The sequence below is a fragment of the Arvicanthis niloticus genome, chromosome 6, assembly GCF_011762505.2.
Source record: "Arvicanthis niloticus isolate mArvNil1 chromosome 6, mArvNil1.pat.X, whole genome shotgun sequence".
Taxonomy (NCBI): Eukaryota; Metazoa; Chordata; class Mammalia; order Rodentia; family Muridae; genus Arvicanthis; species Arvicanthis niloticus.
In genome coordinates this window covers 53,895,372-53,920,241 of record NC_047663.1, presented here as the reverse complement: position 1 = coordinate 53,920,241, position 24,870 = coordinate 53,895,372, and the positions used below count along the sequence as shown (strand labels likewise).

Below are 24,870 nucleotides of genomic sequence, written 5' to 3'. Positions count from 1 at the left end.
GCTTCCCCAGAAACCAATCCAGCATCTCAACATACAGATCTCATAGTGTCCATTTGAGGCACAGCAGCGGGGAAGTTCTCTTGTAAAAGATGTATTTCAGGAAAAAAAAAAAGGGGGGGGGGGTGAACCAGAAGAAAATTTTGAGTTATAAAAGGGAAATGAACCAAAGAAAGTAGTAATTAATATTACTAATTACATAAATATTAAATTTAAAACTTCACTATCCATTCAAACCATAAGACCATGAAACTATGTTTAACTACAAGTAGGGGTAGGGGCAGATATTATAGTCTAGAACAATAAGAACTACTATTAACTATCTACAATAACATTTTTGGAGAGGGTCAGGATCAAGGTTGAGATAAGTTCTCAGTACACATCCCTGGCTGGCCTGGCCTGGCATCTGCAGCAATCCACTTGCCTCAGCCTCTCAGATGCTGAATTATAGTCATGAGCCAAGAATACCTGGCTACTATCTGTAGTAATATCTAAATCAAAAAGATGTAAGAAAATTGAAGCACTTAACAAAGATCTTTGTGTTACTTTGAGAAGATTTAACATTAGAATTTACTCATTTTTCACACTGGCTTTTAGTAAAGATTAAAATAAATTAATATATGCATCCTAAGTCACAAGACATAGAATAAATATACCCAGATGCTTCCATTACCATAGACAAACATGCCAATCAAAGAAACCAAAACATCAAGAGGGATGTTCAGTTCCAATCAGACCGTCTATCCTGTCCTGACACCATGTGAGTACTATGCCCCTCACAAATGCATCAGACACTCCGCATTCCTGACAGTCCTGTGGCTACTCAACCTCTGCCTCCAGAGTGGCCCTTTCCATCTTCCATTACTGTCGTGCCTCCCAAATGTTCTCCTCTCTACCCCATCTCAGTCTGTCTGTTTGTCCCTCTCTCTCTCTCTCTCTCTCTCTCTCTCTCTCTCTCTCTCACACACACACACACACACACACACACACACACACACACACACAAACACACAAACACCAGTTCCCTAGAACACTTAAGAGTTCACTTGTTTTTACATTCTTCATTTAATATTTTTCATTTATTTTATGGGGGTGGGGCCTGGCATGTGCAGACCACAGCATGTGTTTAGAAGTCAGAAGACAACTTTCCAGACTCAGTTCTCTCCTTCTACCATGAACTCAGGTCATCGGGGTTGAAGGCACCATTATAAGGAAAATATGCATTATTCTTCCCCTGTGTGAGAGTTTCATAAAAATCCTCCAGGTAGAAATGGAGGTCAAGTCTACTCAGATAAGGGTAGGAGGGGGCCAGCAGACTGACAGAATGGCAACCAAGGTGATTCTACAAATATACAGACATAGCCACTACCTTACTTTGTTGTATGTGTGTTATAATGTACCTAACAAAAAAACTTACATATATTTTTGTTTGTTTAATTTTAAAAGGCTCTACCAGGTTATCTGAGAAACACAAATTTTCCATTTTATAGTTAGAGAAATAGAAGGCTGATCAGTCACTTGCAAGGCCCAAGTCACAGAGATGGAAAGCAGCTGAGTCACAGCTAGAACCCCACTCGAGCCCCTCTGTGATCTTAGTCTTTATCGTCAACTGACTGGATTTAGGATCATGATGAAAACACAGCTGCAAGTGTCCATGGGTATTTCTAGAAGGGCTTGACCGAAGATGAAGACCCACCAAGAATGTGAGCAGTACCAGCTGTAGCCTGGGGCTGGACGGAACGCAAAGAAGGCAAGCTGAGCGCCAGCAGTCATCTCTCTGCTCCCTGACTGCAGACATGTGACCAGCTGCCTCACCCCTGCCCTTCCCCCCAGCAATGACAGGCTACAATGTAGCCCTCAAAGCCAAGATGAACCCTTCCTCCCTGACGCTGGTGTTTGCCTTGTATTTGGTCACAGTAACTAAGAAACTCATGTAGCCTCTCATCTTGCCATGCTGCTTGTCACTGTATCACTTTTATCCCAATACATCACAGGGGTCCTCTGGGCACAGTAAAGCCAATTCTTCACCAGGACTCCTTAGGAAGCAAAATCAAGCCAAGTGTGGCAGCTCACACATGTAACCCCAGCACTCAGGAGACTGAGGGAAGAGAACTACCATGTGTGAGACCAGCCTGGGCTTCATAGTCAGTTCCACAACCAGTCTAAATTACAAAGTGAGAACCTGTCTCAAAACTTAATTAACAACTAAATACATGAAACAAAGACAGGTCTGGTGGTACATGCCTTCCAAGCCACAGAATGATGAGATGCTGTCTCCAAAAATCAATCAATCAATCAACCAATCAAAGACAGGTTTGGTGTTACACGCTAAGATGGAGGCAGGAAGGTCATGTGGTCAAAGCCATCTTGGGCTACAAAGGAGGCAGTCTTAAGACCGCAGAGCAGTTTTCCACCCTCTCCATCCCCTCTCCTGTCACAAACCTTCAATGTCTGCATCTCACTGAGCATCCCTTCAGGACCCAGCCAATATTCTCAGGAGTGGAAAAGTATAAAACCACATGCACTCTGATCCCAGCTTAGCTACCTCCTAGCTGTGTGACCTTTGACAATTCCCTTAACCCCTCTGAACCTTTTTCCTCACTTCCAAAATGAAGATCTTCTCTGTAATAATCTTCTTTACAAGATTGGACAGGAGTAACTCATGAGATAAGCTGAGCACAGTGGCACATGCTTATAATCTCAACACTGGGGAGGCTGAGGCAGAAGGATGGCTAGGAATTTAAGGCCACCCTGGAATATATATAGCAGGCCAGCCAGAATCATGGAGTGAGACCCTATGTCAGAAGAGAGGGAGAGAGGGACGGAGAAAATAACCATAGGACAGTGCCCACACTAAGTAAACATGACTGGTTAGCTGCTGTTGGATCACAATTACCATCACCTCCTGAACTGCAAAGTGTCTCTTTGCAGTCACCCTGAGTAATAATGCAGGGAGAAGTGAAGGTCGGGTCACCACAGACACCGAGGGACAACTAATCAAACAGAAGCCAGTGAGTCATGCTGGAGTCATCTGGGAACCACACATTAGCCTGGGCAGCTGGCCCAGTCAGCATTCTGTCATCCAATGGCCAGGCCCCAGCCGTTCCAACACACCTCCTCTGCAGGGACGCCTCCTTCCTCTGCAACCATCTTCCTCAAGGCTGCCACGGTGCTGAGGATCGGCACAGCCAGGCCAACACGCAGGAACCGCTGGCTCTTAGAGGGGAACACCAAAGTGACACTCAAGAATCTGGAAAACAGAAAGGGAGCCAAAATTCTTAAAGGACTGAAGCCCTTAAACACAGTTCGCTAGTTGGGTCCCTGCACTTTAGGTGCCCAGCCGCTAGGGGGCAGGAAAGAGCCAAATCTTCCAAACTGCTTTTCCAGAGAGTTGAACATAAAAGGATTTTGAGTGGAAATCACACTGTATAGATCTCCGATCCTATGATTGTAACAGACAGATAGTATTTAAAACAAACAAACAAACAAACAAACAAACAGCCAGGCGGTGGTGGCACACGCCTTTAATCCCAGCACTTGGGAGGCAGAGGCTGAGTTCGAGGCCAGCCTGGTCTACAGCGTGAGTTCCAGGACAGCCAGGGCTACACAGAGAAACCTGTCTCGAAAAACCAAAAAGAAAAGAAAAGGAAAGGAAAGGAAAGGAAAGGAAAGGAAAGGAAAAAGAAACTAAAAAGAACAAAGAAAACTTTGCGTTTTGTAAAACAAAACAGCCAAGTTGCTTATTTTAAAAGAAATCAACCCTACTGGTCACTTTCCTCTCAATGAAAATTTCCCTTCCAGTCTCTGATTTCATTTCCCCTCACAGCCCCCAGAGCCCACTCCTGAGGGACAGGACTGCTGTGCCAAGTCATAAGCTGGGATTAGAACCTGGGAAGTCTGCTCCAGGGTCAGTGCTTCCACCACTGTGCTATGGAGTATCCTCAGTCACAGCCTACATTTCGATTCTATCAATGGTGATCTAACCCATGTTACTGTATAAGACAACAGTTATGCTTATGACACAGACAGCACAGCAGTTCTAAGCAGATGGAGGTGCGACTGTCATGTGCAGCTCTGTGTTATGCTAGATCCTAAGCATGCAGACTTGGATAGGAAGGGGTGGAGACAGGACTCAACAAGGTAAGAACACAAAAAAAAAAACCCTCCACCTCCAGGCCCACACGGGCTCCCACAGGCACCTTCCACGACTAGCTGTGTTGATGGCAAGATGGAATTCTGGGAAAGAGGCTGCACTGCCAGTGCCTTGCTTTTAAACACTGCAGTCCACTGCTCTCTCACCCCAACACCAATTTTTTCCTCACCTATACCAAACAAGCTTTTTTTCTTTCTTTCTTCCTTCATGAAATCATCTCCCTATAATCAAGTGTGGTAGTTTATGTCTATAGACACAGCACTTGGGAGGGTAAGGCAAAGGGATGGGCTATAGAATGAGATTCTGTCTATAAATAAATAATGTATAAGAAAGCCAGGAAAGAAACATTTCCCATGCCTTTCTAAAGAAGGAACAGGATTTTGAGATACGCCACGGAAGAGCGTGTAGCAACAGATGCCCTTGTCTGAACTGGGGGCTGTGCCAGATCCTAAGTGGGCCAGAGACCTAAGTCAGGACACTGTGGAATCAGCATGGACACTCGAGAGCATCCTGTTCGTCAGCTGAAGAATGGAGACTCCTTTCTCTTTAATTGCCCATTAGCTGAGTGTCGCCTGACTGTACAACCAGTCTTAGAGAAACGCTAAGTAAAAAATGGTAGGTCCAGGAACAGAAGGTTCCCAGAAAAGAGGAAAGAGAGATCAAGTAGAGTGGGCACGCCACAGCACTCAGGACACTCACGTACCTCGTCTGGCGCAAGGGGATGGGAAGGGACACACACAGGAAGGGGTCGAAGGTGTTACTTTGTTTCAGGCAGTGAGGACAAGTCAAGGAAGACCTGTGAAGGCAAGAGCAGAGATGAATGTCATCTCACTTACACGGCGTGACCGCCCTCAACAATCTCCACAGAATGCCTCTGGCATTTCCTTTCCAGCAGTTCCATGCAGAACTGAAAACGGGTGTTCAACGATCACTTCTACGTGACTGCTCTTACAGTCCTGCACAAGACTCAGCGTCGGAAACAACAATAGTACCAGAGTACCCAGCAATAGATAGGGGGGTTGAAAAATGTGGTACATCCACACTGTGGAATACAGCTCAGCCATAAACAGAAAGAGTCCCAATATCTTGGAAATATTATGTCGAGTACCAAGAAATACCCGGACCTATTGTATCATTCTATTTATATGAGATATCTAGAATAGGAAACACCAAAGTGACACACTATAAATTGGTGGTTTCTGGAAGCTGGGGGCAAAGGAAGTGGAATGTGACTACTCACTGGGTACCAGATTTTCTCTTTGGGTGATAAAAGTGTTCAGGAGTGGGGAAGAGATGATGGCTACCCAGCACTGTCAGCGTACATGCCCCTGGGTTGGACATTGAAATGCATCATTGAGCTTGGTGTGGGCCCTGAGGTCAGAAGACCACCTGAGCCCAGCAGTCTGAGGACAGTATGGGCAACATAGGCAACTTTGTATCAAACAACAAAATAAATGGATAATTTTAAAAGTAAAACTGTTGATTCTCTGTTTCAGGACTCTTCCCTTTTGCAGGGAGGAGAGAGAGGACTTTATGCATGAGAATGTCTCAGCATACCAAGAATGGGGGAAGAAACCCACACGCCAATTTTCAAGCCAGAGACCTCAGGGCCTCTTTATTCTTAGCTTCACTGAGCCCCCAAAACACATGAATTGCTTTTTTAAAATGGCTGTTTTATTTATTTGTTTGTTTGGCCTGGGGGTTGGGGAGGAGGAGACATGCTACAGCATATGTCAGGTCAGAGGACAGTCTTTGAGAGCGGGTCTTTTCCTTCCACCGTGTGGGTTCTGGCACAGAACTTGGGTCATCAGGTTTGGCAACAAGGGCCTTTACGTTCTGGGCCATCTCACTAGCCTAGTCCACAGACAGATTTTTAAAGGTCCAGACTTCTAGGTTTTCCTGCCATAGACTCTATATCAATGACATAGGGGAGGGACTCTGGCATCTTAAGTTTAAAAACTTCCTGCGAGTCAGATGTGATATTTCATAACTATAATTCTAGCACTCAAGAGACTGAGGTAGAAGGATGAAAAGTTCCAGGCCACCGTAGGCTATATAGCAAGATACTATCTCAAAGATAACAACAACAACAGCATAGCAAGAAGGTGAACTGATAGAGTCACCTGAGGTGTCAGGTGTCTGCTCTTTGCCAGATCTTGGGGATACAAGTTACCTAACGGTTACAATAGGGATACAAGTTATCTAAGTGAATAGAAGTTACTAAAAGATTGGTAGTACAATTTAGAAAACAGTCCCCAGTGGTCTTTTGTTTCCTTGCTTATTGTGCTGCTGGTAGTGTAGGAGCACAGGACCTCAGGGATGCTTGGTCCACTGTCTATACTGCACCACACCCCCATACCTAGTCTTTTCTGTTTAACATTGACCTGAGAGAACCAATGTAATGTTTTGATAAAAAGCAGTGTGTCCCACAGCATTCACTGGCCATGGCATTTGTGGGGTTCCCTTAGCTACTGCTTCTTCAGATCACCCCACCTCTCCAGATCACTGTGTACAGGATATACTCTTGTGTTTGGAAAACTTTCCAAATTCCTATTTCACACTTTCCTTCTTTTAGCCTCCAAAAGGCAAAACCAGGTACATTTTATTTGTTTTCTTTCATAGAGTTACATTGTATCAAACTGGCTCAAGAATATGGCTTCGATTTTTTTCTAAATTTACTTATGTGTGCCTGTGCATGTGAGCATATACGGGTGCCTGCAGAGGCCAGAAGAGGATGTTAGCTCCTTTGGAACAGGAGTTAAAGGAGTTTGTGAGCTGCCTCATGTGGGCTCTGGGATCAAAACTCATCTGTAAGAGCGGCAAGTGCTCATAACCTCTGAGCCACATTTCCTGCCCCAATATGACCTTATATTAATTAGCTTTGAACTTATTTCATGTAGCAAGATGTGTGATTTGTGAAAAAAATAAAAAATTTCTAAGTAATTGGCTAAGTGTGTGTATGTATGTATGTATGTATGTATGTGTATGTATCTCATGGTAGTGAGAACTGAACCCATAGAACTATATTGTATCAAACTTCATAGACTTGTATCATATCCAAATGATTCAAGAATATGACCTTGCTATCCCAAGCATGTACTTTATCACTGGGTTATGACCCCATTCTTATTTCATAAAGAATAAAAATAACATATTGTTCCTAAGTTAAACTACAGAAAAGATGGGAAATACACCTGTTTCTCAGAAATTGGGAATGGTGACAGGATTAAATATGATCAGTGGGCCCAAAAATGGACATGGAGGTCCTGGGTTTAGCCCTCAGTACCTCAGAAGAAATGAGGAGATAGAAGAGAACCCACAATTACTCATCACCCCCATTTCCTAGGAGACTGACAGCATCCATACTCCCCCATGGAAACAGACAAATTATGACCATTCAATACATCATCTAGGAGCTGCCCCCATCCATTCCACTGCAGAAAATCACCTCTCATACCTCAAAAGCCCTTGCTTGCATAGGCTCCCTGACGACACTTTCTCTATATGACAGGCTCTCTGGCTCAAAGTGGTACTGTCAGCTGTCACGTGCACAGACACCTCTTGTGCTAGATGAGATGATCTACAGATGAGAAATCTACTGGATGGGCTGTCTACTTAACATCTGACTCAAGTATCACTTCCTGAGGAGCCCAGCCCTGAAGACCCATCCACCCCACATAAAGTCAGGAACCTAGTATACACTTCAAAGCACCCTCAATTTTCCCAATAAACCACCCACCAATAATGCTTAGATAAAAAAGTTCTTCCTGTGTTCTTGTCACTGAAACCTTCTTCCATTGAAATTCTTCCACATCAGTCCCTGCCCACTACCCATTGCCCTCTTGCCACTGACCCATCTTGGCCTGCTTCTTGTTTGCTTTCTGTTTGTCTGTTTTTGACAGAGGGGAGAGGGGAGAGGGAAGAGGGGAGAGAGGAGAGAGAGGGGAGAGGGGAGAGGGGGGAGAGAGGGGAGAGAGGGGAGAGAGGGGAGAGAGGGGAGAGAGGGGAAAGAGGGGAGAGAGGGGAGAGAGTGGAGAGAAGGCAGAGAGGAGAGAGAGGAGAGAGAGGGGAGAGAGGGGTGGGGAGGGGGGAGAGGGGGAAGAGGGGGGAAAGGGGGGAGAGGGGGAGGGGAGAGGGAGTCTTTTTCTGTAGCCCAGCAGGCTGGCCTGTTTAATTATATAGCCCTAGCTGACTTCGAACTCAGTCATCCCCATCTCATCCTCCCAAGTGCTGGGATGACAGGCCTTGACCACTGCAATTAGTTTCTTCCTATTCCCCAAACTTGCCCTCCTAGCCCTTGAATTCACACAGATCTGACCCACTCAGGGGCCTTGTCTCTTGTGGCTCCCCCACCTGGAATACCTACAAGAGAGGATTTTGTAAGATTTCACCATAAACTAATGATGAACATTTGAGGATACATATATATTTAACATGACATTGTATATGATAGACACATGTCAAATCAGCATACCATTCACATATTCAATTTTGGCTTTGCTCCAGCCTTTAAAAAGTGGTATCTAAATCTGATGCTAGCAACACACATATGTGGACATCTCACATAAGAGAGGTTTTCTGCATCCAAGGCTTCCCTTAAATCTTGACCTCTGTGCTCATTCCCGCCTCGGAGGTTACAGTCATCTTTGCTGAGTATGTTCCCACCCATTTGACCCTATTCAGCTACCAAAACTCATGAAAAGACACATGTGGCCAAACATTCTGGGGCTAAGGTCTCCTCTTTGAAGTCTTGTTGATGCAGGTATTTTCACCAAACACCATGATTCTTATAAGTGTCCATACTCTCATATAGAAATACCCACAGTGCATGCTCCTGGAAGTCAAAGGCTATGTGATGATTTTTATACCCACCATGCTGAGCCGAGCTCACAGGGACTAACTCCGCTGAGCTCTCTGTCCATGCCAAGCAGACAGGAAGAGTCTCCGCAGCTTCACTGCATCTGCAGGATGGTTTATCCTGGCTGCCACATCTCTGCTCTATAGAACCATCCCCAGCCACTCCTTTAAAGGAGGGCAGACGGCCATTCCAAGAAGCCAAGAAGAAAAAGAAGAAATCCTCAAGGTTGGAGACAACAGGACAGTAATTAGCTGGGGCTGGGACAGGAAAGGGAAGGGAACTTGAGTGCTTTGTTGTTGTACAGGGTCAAGGGCAATGAGATACAGGTGGCCTTCATGTACAACTCCTGGGGACCACACTCTAAGCACATTGCCATCTTACCTGTACTGTGCTTGAAAGTGGCTCTGCACAAAACTGGGGCCTAAGGAGGGAGGCGCTGCAGATGGCCGGAGGTCCTCTGATATCTTACTCACTTCTGGGGGCAGCTGCAAAGAAACAGGGAAGAGATCCAATGACATCCTGTCTACATTATGTCACAGGGCTGCTTCCAGGCCACAGAGCCCACCTAATGCCCATATCATCCCTTCCTGTGCCCTGTGGAACCAAGATCTTCTAGACTGGTTCACCATTACTCAGTGCTCTTTCAATCCTCCTATTTGGCCAAACCCCTGAGAAAGGATGTACACACGTGCAGAACGCAGAACTCAAGGGTGACCATAGGGAGAACTCACACACACTCCTGGCCCAACTCCAACCTGGGGTTAATGGCACTGCTCTTTACCTATGTCCTGCTGGGGCCTCGGATACATCCACAACAGCTATCAATTGTCTACATACAGGAAAGTGTTAACAGGTGCTACCGCCTCCAGATGTTCTAAGCAAGAATCTTCTCCTACCCTGTTCTAGATTCAGTGACTGCTGGAATTCATGCCTTGTGGCCACGCCATATTGTCCTCTGGTTCAGCATCTTCAAAAATGCTCTCTGCTCTGTGTTTACACAGTTTGGTCCTCTGTGGTCTCTAAACTCCCTCTGCCTGTTACAACAACACTCAATATTGTGCTCAGAGACCAACTGCATAATCCAAGTTAATTATCTTAATTTAATTTTCTTAATCACATCTGTAAACAGCAGTTCCAAATCCCTGCATCCTAAATATATCTTTCTAGGTCATCTTTCACCCTTCTTCCCTCAAGGCTCTGAACTGACTCCAGTGTCCACCGTCTTCCCTGAAAGGCTGCTACTCCCAGCATGAGCTGCTCCAACTTCCCAAGTTTCCTAGTTATCCTTACTTTCCACCCACTCCATACCACACAGGGGACATAATTACTTAGGAGGTCCTTGCTACACACACACACACAAACCACACTGAAGGTTGTCCAGGGTGCCATTCCACGCACAGCAACTCATAATACAAAGCTGTTTAGTAAATATCTGAGAGTCTATATAAGGCCAGACATACATTGTTCCTGACAGCATTGTATCTCAATTTCTCAATGTGTTTTCTCCTTACTATCCTAAGGAGTCATTTTAGGCGTGTTCTCCTCCTCACCCACCCCATCCTTGGTGTTCTGGGAATAACACCCAGAGCCTCACACATACTAGGAAAGCGCTCTACCACTGAGCTACATCTCCAGCTAGGCATACTTTTGAAAGCATCCCCAACACAAAGCTATAATGTAACACTCTATGTTACATTATATACTGTATGCTTTTTGAGTACCTATCTCCCAGACCAATTTGTGGCTTAGGGGCCTTGAACATGTTATCTTAGTTTTGGTGTCACCATGAGCAGAGTCTCTGTTCTCTTAAATTGTTTCTGCTGGGTATTTTCTAACAGGGATGACACAAGTGGCTGATATATTCAACTTTTTTTTTAGATTTTATTTATTTTATACATGATGAGTACACTGTAGCTGTCTTCAGACATACCAGAAAAGGGCATCAGATTCCATTACAGATGGTTGTAAGCCACCATGTGGTTGCTGGGAACTGAACTCATGACCTCTGGAAAAATAGTCAGTGCTCTTAACCTCTGAGCCATCTCTCCAGTCCCTATATTCAACTTTTTAAATCCAATTAAATAGTTTACTTACTCTGTAGCTTTTACCTTAGTCCATTTCCTGTTGCTATAAAAAAAAAAATACCCCAAACTGAGTAATTTATTCTTTCTTGATTTTTATTATTGTTTGGGTTTTTCTTATTTGTTTCTTTGTTGAGGTAGGGTCTCAGGTAGTGGGATAGGAAGGTTGAAGCAGGGTCTTGTGTAGCTCCAGTTGTCTTCAAACTCATTCTTGACCCAAGATCAACTTTAAGACCTCTGATTTTTCAAGCCTGCACCACTATGATGGAGGAAACTGAGAATTTAGAATGAACCAAGAAAAGCTGATTCAGCTCATAGTTCTTTGGGCTGAGTGGCACTAGCATCTTCTCAGCAGCTGGCAAGGGCATCTGAGCTCACAACAGAGAGAAGATCAATTCTTCCTCATCTTATGAAGCTACCAATCCAACTCTGGACACACTCTACTCTCCTGATTTCAAGTGTCTCAATTACCTTCCAAAGTACTGCCCTATTTCCAAATGCAGTAACAGAGCCGAGGCTGGAGTTGAATGTAGGAATTTGCTCTCCTAGTCTCTATGCTTACTGAGACTCTTTAACTCAACAGCCATTCCCAGGTGAAGAAGGACATCATTAAGTGTCCAAGTAACAAGCAAGTGACCTTCGTGGAAGCAATGAAGGTGGAAAGAGATGGGAGGGGGACTCAAGACACCTGTGTAAGGGCTCTTAGTTCAGCAGAACCAGGAAGAAGAAAGGAAAGGATAAACTCAGTCGGCTTCAGCAGTCAAAGGACTTGGGAAGGATAGGCCAAGTTCAAGGGTGGCTCAACAGCCAGACACAGCAGCAGAGTGGCAAGTGTTTGCAAGAGCCTAGAGGTGTGAACTTGCATTAGGTGTGGACACTGGGTTGTTCTGCCCAGGATTTACCCTTCTTGAGACCTTGAGTCTAGCCCCTGGGTGGGACTATAGACAGTTGTCTTCTGAGTGGAGCACAGCTGTGATTAAGCACGTGAGACCTTCCACAACCCCAGCTTGTTGATGCTCCCTCATAGAGAGTACCTAGGAAGGGTCATTTTACCCTCACCTGAGGTTCTGGCCACTCTCCCTGTGCCCTGTCAGCTGTCAGTAATCCTAACCCAGCAACAAGTGGTTTCAGGGGGCTCTAGAGTACAGAGAAGCTAGAAGGTACTAAAGAGTAGGAGACCCCATGTGTGTAGCTTTAGGTCATCAACCACACTGGGACATTTTAGTGATATAGATGTTCTGAGGTCACGTATAAAGCTCTAAGGAGCCCCTCACCAATACTCCTGTGAGTAAGCCCAATCAATTCACTGGTTCATCAACCAAGATTTGGATGGAGTGGCCACTTCGGTCTGTCACTGGAGCCTTATCTGGGGTAAAGAGACATTTGTTTATGTCTCCCCAGGAAAAGCTTAATTCCCTACCAAGAGACAGGCCCATGACCCAAACTGCACCAAGATGTCCTGCCAGAATACAAATCATGGACAGAGTGACCAAGCTTGAAGATACTGATCGTAGCCATCACAATTAGAGAAGAAAGCTAGCAGCTCTTGCCACTGAGGCTCTTTTTTTGCCCAGAGCTGTCTAATTCTAGACAGGTGTTCCATTTAATCCTATGTGCTTCTCCCCAGCTGGCCCTCTACATTCCCCTCTAGGGCACTTCCAGTTGCATGCAGGGACTTACATGATACAGAGGGTTTTTATATAAAGATGACAAGCTGAGACTAGGCATGACTGTGGACGGGGTCACCAAGGGATGGATTGTGGAAAGAAGATCCTAAGCAAAACATGGAGAGAGGCAGTAGGAAGTCACCCACAAAACATGGACTATGAGGTCAGATGAACATGAGTCTAGTCTGCTAGGCGACGGAACCTTGATACCTCTCAAAGCTTCATTGTATGCTTACACAGCATCTCCTCAGCAAGGAACTACGGTGAAAATCAGGGGGTGAGGTACACACCAGAAACAGAGGCTCACATCTGTAATCCCAGCACTTGGGAGGCTGAGCCTGGAAGGTCACTGGTTGAAAGAAACTTTGGGCTACAGGTTGAATTTTGAGTCCAGCCTAGGCTACAGTGTGAGTTTGAGGCCAGGATAAGTTATTGAAGGAAACCCTGTCTCAAAAAGAAAGGAGGAAGTATCGGAGAGAGGAAGTGCTCTCATCTGGCACACAGTAGGTACTTAATACACATTGGCAACTGTCTCTCCCTAGACTGATTCGCACCTTTATTCTGCAAAAGTAGCAATTTCTGGAAAACTATCAAAAAGATTGTTTATGTGTTGGTGTTCAGAGGGCAGTGAAAATACAGTCTTTGCAGGATGGACGCATTTGAGAATCGTTAAAGTAATGGAAAAGAGAGTGGCCCTTGCGTTTTCTATTCCAGCTACAAATGAATCTCGCTGTATGGTTTTCCTATGTCCTCAGTACGGAAATAACTTCAAAGGGAAAGAAATAACTCCAGGAACACAGAGGGCAGGAGCTTTCTTTGTTGAAAGGGAAAATGAAGTTTTCCTGTTAAACAACCACAAGGCTGTGACACACAGCCCAGCCTCAAGGCAGCCCAAAAGCAACTTCAGGAGGAGAGAAAGAGACTTCCTGGTGCTACGAGGTCAGAGTGAGGCTGAGTAGACCTTGCCCAGGGGGATGTTCTGCTCCTACCACACCTGTTCCAAGGAAAGACAGAAAGCTTAGGTATGGTGGGGAAAGGGAGTGAGGAGAGAAGAATCTGGAATCAGGCTGAGTGGCCCAGTGAGGGATGATTTTGGTTCCTGCTTGGTTGGGAGCCACCAGAGCAAGGCAAGCAGGAGATGATGTCACCTTGCTCCCTTCCTGAAGAGACCTGGCTTCAGAGCGGAGAATGCCATAGAAGACAATATTGGAAACTGAGGACTGGGGGTGTCACTCAAGAGATAAACACCTACCCAGCAAGCACAAGTACCCAGCATGAAAGAAAGGAGAGGGGAAAGAAGGAGAAGAGAGGGAGGAAAGGGGAGGAAAGAAGGAAGAAGGGAAGGGAAGGGAAAAGGGAAGGGAAAAGGGAAGGGAAGGGAAGGGAAGGGAAGGGAAGGGAAGGGAAGGGAAGGGAAGGGAAGGGAAGGGAAGGGAAGGGAAGTTAATTGGAAGACTAACTTTCAATCATGGCCACTTTTCCTGTATCTTGAAGTTATGAAGAATGATGGGCATGCCCTCCTGACTTAAACTCAAATGTCTCAGAGACCAGTTTGAAGGGGACACATACTCTTAAGGGACAAAGATTTTAGAGTGAAGCTTCTCAACTAGAGGGTGATTTTGGTCCCTACCTCAGGGAACATTTGCCAATGTTTCATGAAGGTTTAGTGCAAGTCCAGATTGTCCCTGTCACCTAGCAAGAAAGACAGTGCTAATGCTATGACACACAAGTCAGCCGGGCACAGAAAAATATTATCCAGGCCCAGATGCCAAAAGTGCTGAGGTTCAGGAATCCTGGTATAGAGAGTGACATTTCCTTGTTTGGGTACGGGCTCTCCCAGTTACTAGCTGTGTAACTTGGACACACCTAGCTTACCTTCTCTGTGACCTTAAGCCTAATGATTTTCCTGCTACCAAAAAAATACGAGGGGAAAACTGAAAGACAGTTTGAAAGGCTGCTGCTGAAATCTGGGTCTGGACTATTCCTCAAAGGCCCATGTGTTAAGGCGTGGTGCTGAGCTTTCATCATTAGAGCTGGTAGAACCTTTAAGCCGAGGCGGGGCCTAGTGGGAAGGAAGTCTTAGGTCACTGTGGGCATGCCCTTGAAGGGAACTGTAGGAATCCAGCCCCTTCACAGCCACTATGGGATAAAGAGCTTGTCCCTCCATGCACTCCCTCCATGAGGGACTTCCTGCCACAGCCCTAATGCATTAACAACACCTGACCACAGACTAGAACCTGCAAAAGCCATACTACCCCTTTCCTCTTTGTAAGCTGGTTACAGTAACAGAAAACTGATTCTATCCCATAGTTATCTATCCCACCTACTTTCCAGGTAGGAATAACTCCCGGTATATAAGAAGGAAAACAGATGAGTCCCTGTTTATACAGCAGCAGCGGGTAGAGATACCTGCCCCTACCGCTCCTCTAGTAGGAAACTGAAAAGACACAAGAAGCTTCCAAGAAAGGAGGTTCAGCACACTGGATCTGAGATCCATGAATGGAGACTCGATCCTATTTACGCCAGGTAGAAGATGATGGCTCTAAAGAGGTATGATGATGGTACACACCCATAATCCCAGAACTTGAAGGGTAGAAACAAGAGGATCCAGTATTCAAGGTCATCCTCAACTACACAATGAATTCAAGTTTAGTCTAAACTACAAAGGACTCTATCAACCCTGGGGAACCCCTAACCTATGTTTCCACTAACTACATAATATGAGTTATCACCATCATTTTTAAAATAAGACAACATTTTATAGGTTTACTGACTGTCTACTATATACCAGGTAATAATAAGTCATGAAAATTGTCCAAGTAGATATACAATACAGAACATTCGGTAAATGGTATCGTGTGTGTGTGTGTGTGAGAGAGAGAGAGAGAGAGAGAGAGAGAGAGAGAGAGAGAGAGAGAGAGAGAACATACACACATTTCACTTTTTAAAATGTGTTCTTTGAATTTACGAAAGGTACAGAAGTAGATAAAATGTATCTACCCAGTGATGTAATCTTTGGGCTGACAATTAATTTTAACTCTGTAAAAGCCTTTACTTAATCCATGTTCTCCCCACAGGCTCGGGGATGTTCAATTAGGCTTCTATATTCTTCTGACCACATGCCTAGGAATGAGCACACCAATTGTGCTAGGACCATCAGGGTTTGCTCTGGTGGGCTAGCCTCTGGAAACTCTATGAGCAGTGCAGAAGCCCTCTTGCCACCATGAAGGCAGAGCCAGAAAGAGAATGAAGAGACAGAATCAAAGATACGGTGACATCACCTGGGATCTTGGATTCAGTCCCATCCAAAGCTGCTTCAACCAGATTTGCAGGTTATAAAACAACAACAAATGCTCTTTCCTTAAGCCAGAGGAAGTTAACTTTCTATCACATAAAAACACAAAGATATGAATAAGATTTATAAAAAATGACAACAAATAAAAGTAAAATCACCCATTCCCTCCTAACCCAGAGGAAGCACCACCACATTGGTGTGTGGTATCCTGGGATTTTTTTTTTTTTTATGACAGGGTCTCATTGTGTAGCCCTGATCAGCCTAAAACTCAGTATATAGACCAGGTTGGCCTTCTACTCAGAGATCCACCTGGCTCTGGGATTAAAGATGTGCCTCAACTCTGGCTTCCACCTGGAGTTTTGTTGGGGTGACCACTGGTTTTGGTCCCTACTGTCCTCCAGTCATTTGGAGTGATTGCTTTTAAAACAAGAAAACAGGCTTTCAAGCCAGAATCTCTTAGGCTAGAATTCTGACTAATTCCCTCCCCTTTATTTAAGATTAACTTTAGTTATACACCTGTTTCTCTCTCTCTCTCCCTCCCTCCCTCCCTCCCTCCCTTTCTCTCTCTCTCTCTCTCTCTCTCTCTCTCTCTCTCTCTCTCTGTGTGTGTGTGTGTGTGTGTGTGTGTGTGTGTGTGTGTGCAGGTGGCCAGAGGCCAGAGGAAGAAGACAGATCCCTTGGGGCTGGATTTACAGGCATTTATGAGTTGCCTGTGTGAGTAAAGGGAAACAAAGTCTTGTCCACTGGTAGAGCAGTACTGACTCTTAACCACTGACACAAGTCTCTGGCCCCATGAGTGGCCCCTCTTTAACTGTTTGTGTTGGGATTACAGACATGCGCCATCCAGTCTGGCTTCCCAAGGGGTTTGTTGTTTTGTTGTTACTGGGCTCATGAGAGGGATGGGAATCAGGTGACCAGATAGAAAACCAAACAGAAGGGCTGAGAATGTAGCTCCAAGGTAGACCACTTGCCTATCAGGCCTGGGGGCGAGGTCCAAGTCTCAGTACTATGAGGAAGGGAGAGAAACAAGCTGATGAAGCCGACCTGAAAACTAGGCCTGGATTGCCTGTGAGATCCATCAAAAATGTGTTACTTACTGGCTAATTACCAAGGTGTGAGAGATGTGCACTATTTAAGGGTCCGGTCACTATAACTTGACTCACTCATAATGTAACTTCATTCACTTTTCAGTAAGCAATAAAGAGATCATAGAAAAGCAGGGCCATTATTGGTCTTTATTTAGGAAAGCTATAACAAACATAGCTGATGTGCCAATTGACCATGACTTTTAAAAAGCACTGTAGTGTGGCTGGCTGGCTGTGGTGACAGACAACTGTTATTCCAGCACTTAGGGAAGCTAAGACAGGGGGATGGTGGGCTTGACTTTAATAAACCGGCTTGGACTATACGACCAAGGTGTAATCCCCAACACTGCAGAGACTGAGTGATCTAGGAGGATTGGCACAAGTCTACATAGTAAGACTCCATCTAAACCAAACAAAACAGAGCCAACAACAACAGAAGCAAACCCATGCTATTACAATGCTTTCTTTGTCCCAAAGGTCTGGGAGGGGGGTTTGTCAAAATCAGAAATTACCCACCCATGTCTTAAGAAAAACAGAAACCGTTGCTCTGTGAGATACACTAACTGAGAAAGCAATAGTAGAGTTGGTTGAATTTGGACTGTCTAAAAATAACAAAGAAAGACTGTCGTGGCTCCAGGCACCCAGGCAAATATATAGAAAAGAGTGGAAAAAATTTTAAGGAAAATATTTTTGGGGGTGGGGGGAGGGGTATGGCTCAATTTGAAAAGTGCCAGTTGTGCAAGCATAAGGATGTGAATTCAAGTTCCCAGTAGGAGCCAGGCTTGGCACTGTGCACCTGCAGTCTCCACACAGGGGAAGGAGAGACCACAGCATCTCTAGGGCTTGTTGCCCAGCCAGTTTAGCCAAATCAGCAAGCTCCCAGAATATCAAAAAAGCCTGTCTTAAGAAAGAGAAAAAAAAAAACAAAAACAAAAAACAGATCTAGGAAGACACCTGGCATTGATCTCTGACATACACATTTGCACCTGCACAGATACATCCAAACAAAAAGAACTGTTTTTAAAACTATGAGCCATAATGGAATCCTATTCACAGTTATCACTGGGATCAGGGAAGACAAGAAATACTGCAATAGGATGGAGTGGCTGTCCAAAAGCAGAAAGGGCTAGAAGAGAGCAAGCCCAGCTGCTGTACACAGTGGCTGGAACATCATACAGCAGATATATACAGTGGCTGGGACATCCAGCAGGTGTACACAGTGGCTGGGACATACAGCAGGTGTACACAGTGGCTGGGACATACAGCAGGTGTACACAGTGGCTGGGACATACAGCAGGTGTACACAGTAGCTGGGACATCCAGCAGGTGTACACAGTGGCTGGGACATACAGCAGGTGTACACAGTGGCTGGGACATCCAGCAGGTGTACACAGTGGCTGGGACATCATACAGCTGGTGTACACAGTGGCTGGGACATACAGCAGGTGTACACAGTGGCTGGGACATCCAGCAGGTGTACACAGTGGCTGGGACATACAGCAGGTGTACACAGTAGCTGGGACATCCAGCAGGTGTACACAGTGGCTGGGACATACAGCAGGTGTACACAGTAGCTGGGACATCCAGCAGGTATACACAGTGGCTGGGACATCATACAGCTGGTATACACAGTGGCTGGGACATACAGCAGGTGTACACAGTGGCTGGGACATACAGCAGGCGTACACAGTAGCTGGGACATCCAGCAGGTGTACACAGTGGCTGGGACATCATACAGCTGGTATACACAGTGGCTGGGACATACAGCAGGTGTACACAGTGGCTGGGACATACAGGAATCTAGGAGTTGAGTAAATACCCAAGGGGAAAAAAGCTCCCCACACATGCAGATTAGAGAGTGACTAACCTGCTCAGATCCCAGCCCATGAGCTGAGCCCTCCAAGTCCTCATGGACACGATCCAGAAGCCAGAGCAGGAATTCCAGGGCATCGTGTTGGGAATTGCCTTGGAACTGGGAGCCATACTTAGAAACAGCATTCTGAAAGGAAACAAAGACAAAAGTCACCTTGGGCCTTGACACAAACAAGTGAAGATCTATAAGCATCACACTCTCAAGTGGTCATCATTCAGCCTTGACCTGAGATGACAGCATGGGTAGGAATAGGTTTCCTTGTCCCAAGCTGAGGGTATATGGGTCTTCTGAATAGAAGGCGCTCCAGACCCTGAAAATCCATGAGACTGTCTCTGCAGAACAGTGTGTCTGTATCTGTGTGTCTCTGTGTCACTGTGTCCATCCATATGTGTGTCTGTGTATCTGTGTGTGTTTATATTTGTGTGTGTGTCTATGTATGACTATGTCCTCCATGTATCCGTGTGTGTGTGTGTGTGTGTGTGTGTGTGTGTGTGTGTGTTGGAGATCTAAACTCAGGTCTTCATACTCACAAGGCAAGCACTTTACTAAGCTATCCCTCAGCCCCTTTGCTGAACACCTTCCTAGTGTCCACCACCTGTCCTCCCTGAAGCTCCTGTCCTTTGATCACTGGGATCCCATATACCACTGACCTTCCCTCCATCACTCTCCTTCCACACTCTCTCTCAAGTCACCTTACAGGAAAACACCTTTTCTACGCCACTCTCCTCAGCTTGACTGCATTGATTCTCAAGGCTCCCTCTCTGTGGTAACAACCACACTGAGAGCAAGACTGACTTCCTAAAGTACAATGTGTGTAGCTCCTTCATCAAAATGCTGGCTGTGGGTCTTCATTCTGGTTTTTGTTGTTGTTGTTGTTGTTGTTGTTATTGTTTTGTTTTGTTTTTTGTTTTTCTAGACAAGGTTTCTCTGTGTAGTCCTGGCTGTCCTGGAACTCACTATGTAGACCAGGGACCACTATGTAGAACTCAGAAATCCGCCTGCCTCTGCATCCCAAGTGCTGGGATTAAAGGCGTGTGCCACCACCGCCCGGTGGGTCTTCATTCTGATTACTCTCTTTGGGGTCTTCTCTTAAGTGTCTGTGTAGCCAGCCTCTCAATTCCAATCTCTAAAACTCCACCCTTTGTCTTAGCATTGATGCCATCTCTCAGAGGCTCCCTTCCAGGAGAAGCCTAGGATTGAATTTGCGCCCCCCCCCCACCACCACCACATACACACAAATGCCTCTGCTTCTCCCCTACCTCAGAGTATCAACCTACACTACTGAGTTCTAACTACTTCTGCTCAACTAGATGAAATCAGTCAATATCTAAGTAGACATCCTTCCTCCCTGGCCCTCTGGGCACATAATAAACCCGATCAATCTTCCTGTAAACCAGCTAATGTAGCAAACCCTTCCTTCTCCTACAGCACAAAATAGTTCAAATTACTTCACTGCTCATGTCCCAAACTCACATCTTCTCTACTCTCTGTCTCTCTCTACCTCCCTCCTCTCCCTCCCTCCTTCCTAACCCCCACCAAGCTCTATAGCCCTGTAGCCCAGACCTCAAAGTCGAGGATGACCTTGAACTTCTGACCCTCCTGTCTCCTCCACCTCCGTAGCACCAGGATTATACCATTCTGTCTACCTCCTCCCTGTTTCAAACCTTCAGGTAAAAAAAGCCACTCTGGTGCTCCAAACATACTTTCCGGCTTCTATGGACTGCACCAGCACTTTTGTCCAGCCTCCCATATGAGAGTTCTGTCCCCTTCGGTTCATTGTGAATTCTCCTTCCTCTTAGCCTGGCTACCTCACAATCAAAGCCTCACAAAGAATCTGACAACTCCAAGAAGACAGATAAGATGGGCTCTTTAGCAAACCTGTGTAGGGCTGGGGACCTGACTCAGCAGGTAAATGCTCTCGATGCCAAGCTCAACAACATGAGCGAGCATTCAGTCCCCAGGGCCCATGGTGGATGAGGAGAACCTACAAGTTGTCCTTTAATCCCATACAAGTGCTGTGGAAGGTTGACACTCACACACATGGGTGTGCACGCATCCCCATGCTAGGGTGTACATCCCCTCCCACCACAGAATTAATGACAAATAAAAATCAAATTTAAAAAATTAAAGTTTCTCTGCATATATACAGCAATTCCACTTTAGAGAATGCAACTCAAGGAGAGATACAAGCAAGGATTTTCCTATGGACCCAAATTATTAGGAAGAAAGCTGGGTGTGGTGCGTCACACCTGTACCCAGTACCCTGAAGGCTGAGGCAAAATGATCTTAACTTTCAGGCTAGCCTAGACTATTCAGCAAGATCTTAAAAAATAAAAAAATAAAAAAATAAAACCAAAAAACAAAAACACACACACACACAAAAACCAAAACCAAACCAAACCAAACAAACAAACAAACAAAAAACAAAACAAAAACAAAAAAACAAGGGTTAAGGCTTAGCTCAATGTGGACAGCTTTCCTAGCCTGTGTAAGCCCAAGGCTGGATCCCAGCACCATGAGGCTGTACTGGAGCTAAAATACTCAAAGATGAACAGTGACATTTGGGATAGTTATCCACAGCACAACATAGCTAGGCCCTCTGTGTGAATGTGTGTGTGTGTGTGTGTGTGTGTGTGTGTGTGTGTGTGTATGTACACGCAAAAGAGAATGTGAGTATGTATGTGTGAGAGAATGTGTGTAAGAATATGTGTGTATCTAAGTGAGAAACAGAGTATGTGTATGTGTGAGTTTATGTGTATGAGTGTTTATGTGAGAGAGAGTATGGGTGTGTGAGAGACTGTGGGTGTGTGAGTGTGTGTATATATGTGTGTATATGTGAGTGTGTGAGAGTATGTGTGTGTATAAGTGAGTTCATGTGTGTGAGTGTGTGTATGTGAGTGTATGTGTCTTCTCTCCCAAACACTGGCGATTTTAAACATATTGCTTCTAGTTATTTAATAGTTCTAGCCATATTTTTTTTGCCCAATAGTTCTTACAGGTTCCACTTCTCCTCCTGCTGTTTTATCCACAACTACCAAAACAAAAGTGGAGAACCTGGGGCTAGAACTCAGCAGTACAGCACTTCCCTAGTGTGGGAGAGGCTCTGGCTTCAATCCTTAGTACCACCAAGAGGAAAACAAAGTGAAGCTTTGTTTCAAGAAAGGGACACCTCTGCGGGAACATCAGAAGTTCAAGGTCATTGTCCACTTTGTGAGCTGGAGACCAGCCTGGGATATCTGAGACCTCTCTCCAACAAATCAAAAAAAAAATATAAAAGTTAAAAAGTTAAAATAAACAAAAGGAAATGCCTCTAGTACATTGTTGTCTATCTAAATTTGATTTTAGGCACATAAGCTAAGAGAAATTCCAGATGGCTGAAACCCTTATTATAACCATAGCGAAGCTAGAAGACCATAAAATAGAATACATATCAGAAAGTATGATGTATCTGGGTGTGGTGGTGTATGCCTGCCATCCCAGCAAGAAGGAGACTGAGACAGGAAGACCCTGAGTCCAGACCAGCCAGGGCTGCACAGTAAGACTTCCACTTGATATTTGAAAAAAAAAAAAAAAGACATGACATGAACAAATCTAAAGCTTCTAGCATTGGGGCAGGAAAAAAGAAACAATTTGTATGAAATATCTGTAGAGACTAGGAAAGCACAGGCAAGCAAACAAAACCTTAAGAACAAAGCAGACCGGATACACAAACAATGGAGGAGACAGTTCTAAGAATAGACCAGACAAGAAACACCGGAAGCACTTCTACCTCACTCCTAATGGAAAAGGTTTTTCCAACGAGTTAGTACACCAGAGGCGGCCTTTACAAAGCCTGGCCTCCACAATAATGAGGTCTTAAGTCAGCGGTGCTCATCCTTCCTGATGCTCTGACCCCTTAATCCAGTTCTTCTTCATGTTGTGGTGGACCCCAACCATAAAATTATTTTTGTTGCTACTTAATAACTGTAATTTGGATACTTTTACCAATCTTGATATAAATATCTGATTTTCCTATGGTCTTAGGCCACCCCTGTGAAGGGGTCATTTGCCATCCACCCCTGCAAGGGGTCTCGACCCACAGATGGAGAACCACTGTCCAAGAGACTTGGGCTGCAAAAAGAATTGATCTTAATTGTTCTCATCTCTAAAAAGGGTTAAGTGTGTGATATCGGTAGCTATGTAATTATTCAGAATTAACCATCTTACCCTGTATACATACCCCAAATCATCAGATTATACACTATGACACAGAGAATTTTCTTGTCAATTATGAACTTCATAAAACTGGGGCAAGTAGACTAGTGAGACAATACCCAATCTCCTCTGGGAGATTTCTTAGATGTATATCTGAAACCTAGCATTATCATTTGGAAAGAAATCGTTGATGTAGATTGTAAATAAAAATAATTATAATTTCGGGGTGTGGTGGTGCCTCCCAGCACTCAGAAGGTAGGGGCAGGCAGATCTCTGTGAGCGGGAGGCCAACCTGGTCTACATAGAGCTAGCTCCAGGATAGCCAGGACTATATAGAGAAACCCTGTCTCAAAACAAAACAAAATAATGATAATGATAGTAAAAATATAACCATATCACCCAATGGAGTCTATTTAGAAGGAAAAGACGTGCTAGGTCTAGAAACATACACATTTAATCCCAGCACTCAGGAGGAAAAGGCAGACCAGTTCTTTTGAGTTCTAGGCCAGCCGGGGTACATAGTGAGAGCCTGTCTCAAAAACCAACTCTTTTAAAGGGCTCAGGTTTTATTCCCAGCACCCACATGGTGGCTCACAAGCATCCCTGTCTCCATTCTCAGGGATCCAAGGCCCTCTTGGGCGCCATGTGGTACACAGACATATATGCAGGCAAAGCATCCATTTACATAAAAGAAATAGAATTTTTAAATAAATTAAATTAAAAAAAAATACCATTACAGTGAACTAACTGGAAAACTCCATAGTACATCATTCTCTCCACAAAGAACTGGTCCATTTGATGACACAGTCAAACATTAAAAGTCAATTTCTGTGCATTATTCTAATGCCAAGAGGCCTTGTAATAATACTTACATGATTAAGGAGAAAGAAGAATCTAGCAGGATGTAAAGGGGTGTGCACTGTTAAGCCTAGCTCGTGGGTGCAGAGGCAGACAGATATGAGTTCAAGGCCAGTCTGGTCAACATAGCAAGTCCCAGGCTAGCTAGGTTATACAGCCCTAATTCAAAAACAAACAAACATAACCCAGAACTAGAATTTCTAATTGTTTACAACCAGTAAGTTTACAATGGTTTATCTCTGGTGAGTTACAGATTTTTCTTATACTTTTTAATTTTTTTCAATAAACATATTTACCTTTATCATTAGAAAAGCAAAAATTGTGGATGAGAGGATTGTAAAAGTATATTTAATCAGCCGAGCGATGGTGACACAGGCCTTTGCACTTGGGCGGCAGAGACAGGTAGATCTCTGCGAGTTCGAGGCCAACCTAGTCTATAGAGCTCCAGGACAGCCAGGGCTACACAGAGAAACCCTGTCTTGAACCCCTCCCCACCAAAAATAAAAGTGCATTTAATCCATTTATTACTAAAACAAAAATTGGTCCTACTATGTGTGGGAAACTGGTGAGTCTGGGCTCTAGAAGGGAGAACATTGCAAACCTATCCTATTTGTGGGGATAGGGTCAAGCTTCACCCTGCTGGACCCTTCTTGGGCCTGAAGCTAGCTAATTGTCTTAGAAGGCAATCACCTTACAGAGGTCAAATCTCTAATTTTCCGATCTCCTCTCCAGCTCCATAAGCTTTCATCAATGAATTTGGCAGAAGGATTCTTGGCCTGAGTTCTAACCCCTGCTCCATCCCTCCTCTT

At 44.8% G+C, this 24,870-nt stretch overlaps 1 protein-coding gene across 2 annotated transcripts in view; it reads right to left on the bottom strand.

Annotated features, from left to right (window-relative positions):
- Usp43 (ubiquitin specific peptidase 43) overlaps nt 1-24,870 on the bottom strand; it is a 61,549-nt gene that overhangs the window by 33,667 nt on the left and 3,012 nt on the right. For both annotated transcript variants that reach the window (XM_034508105.2, XM_034508104.2), the window contains exons 2-5: nt 19,004-19,135; nt 9,390-9,493; nt 4,854-4,946; nt 3,112-3,247 (exon numbers count right to left, since the gene is read on the bottom strand). In XM_034508105.2, coding sequence (XP_034363996.1) covers nt 3,112-3,247; nt 4,854-4,946; nt 9,390-9,493; nt 19,004-19,135 — 465 coding nt within the window. The remainder of the gene's footprint in view (nt 1-3,111; nt 3,248-4,853; nt 4,947-9,389; nt 9,494-19,003; nt 19,136-24,870) is intronic.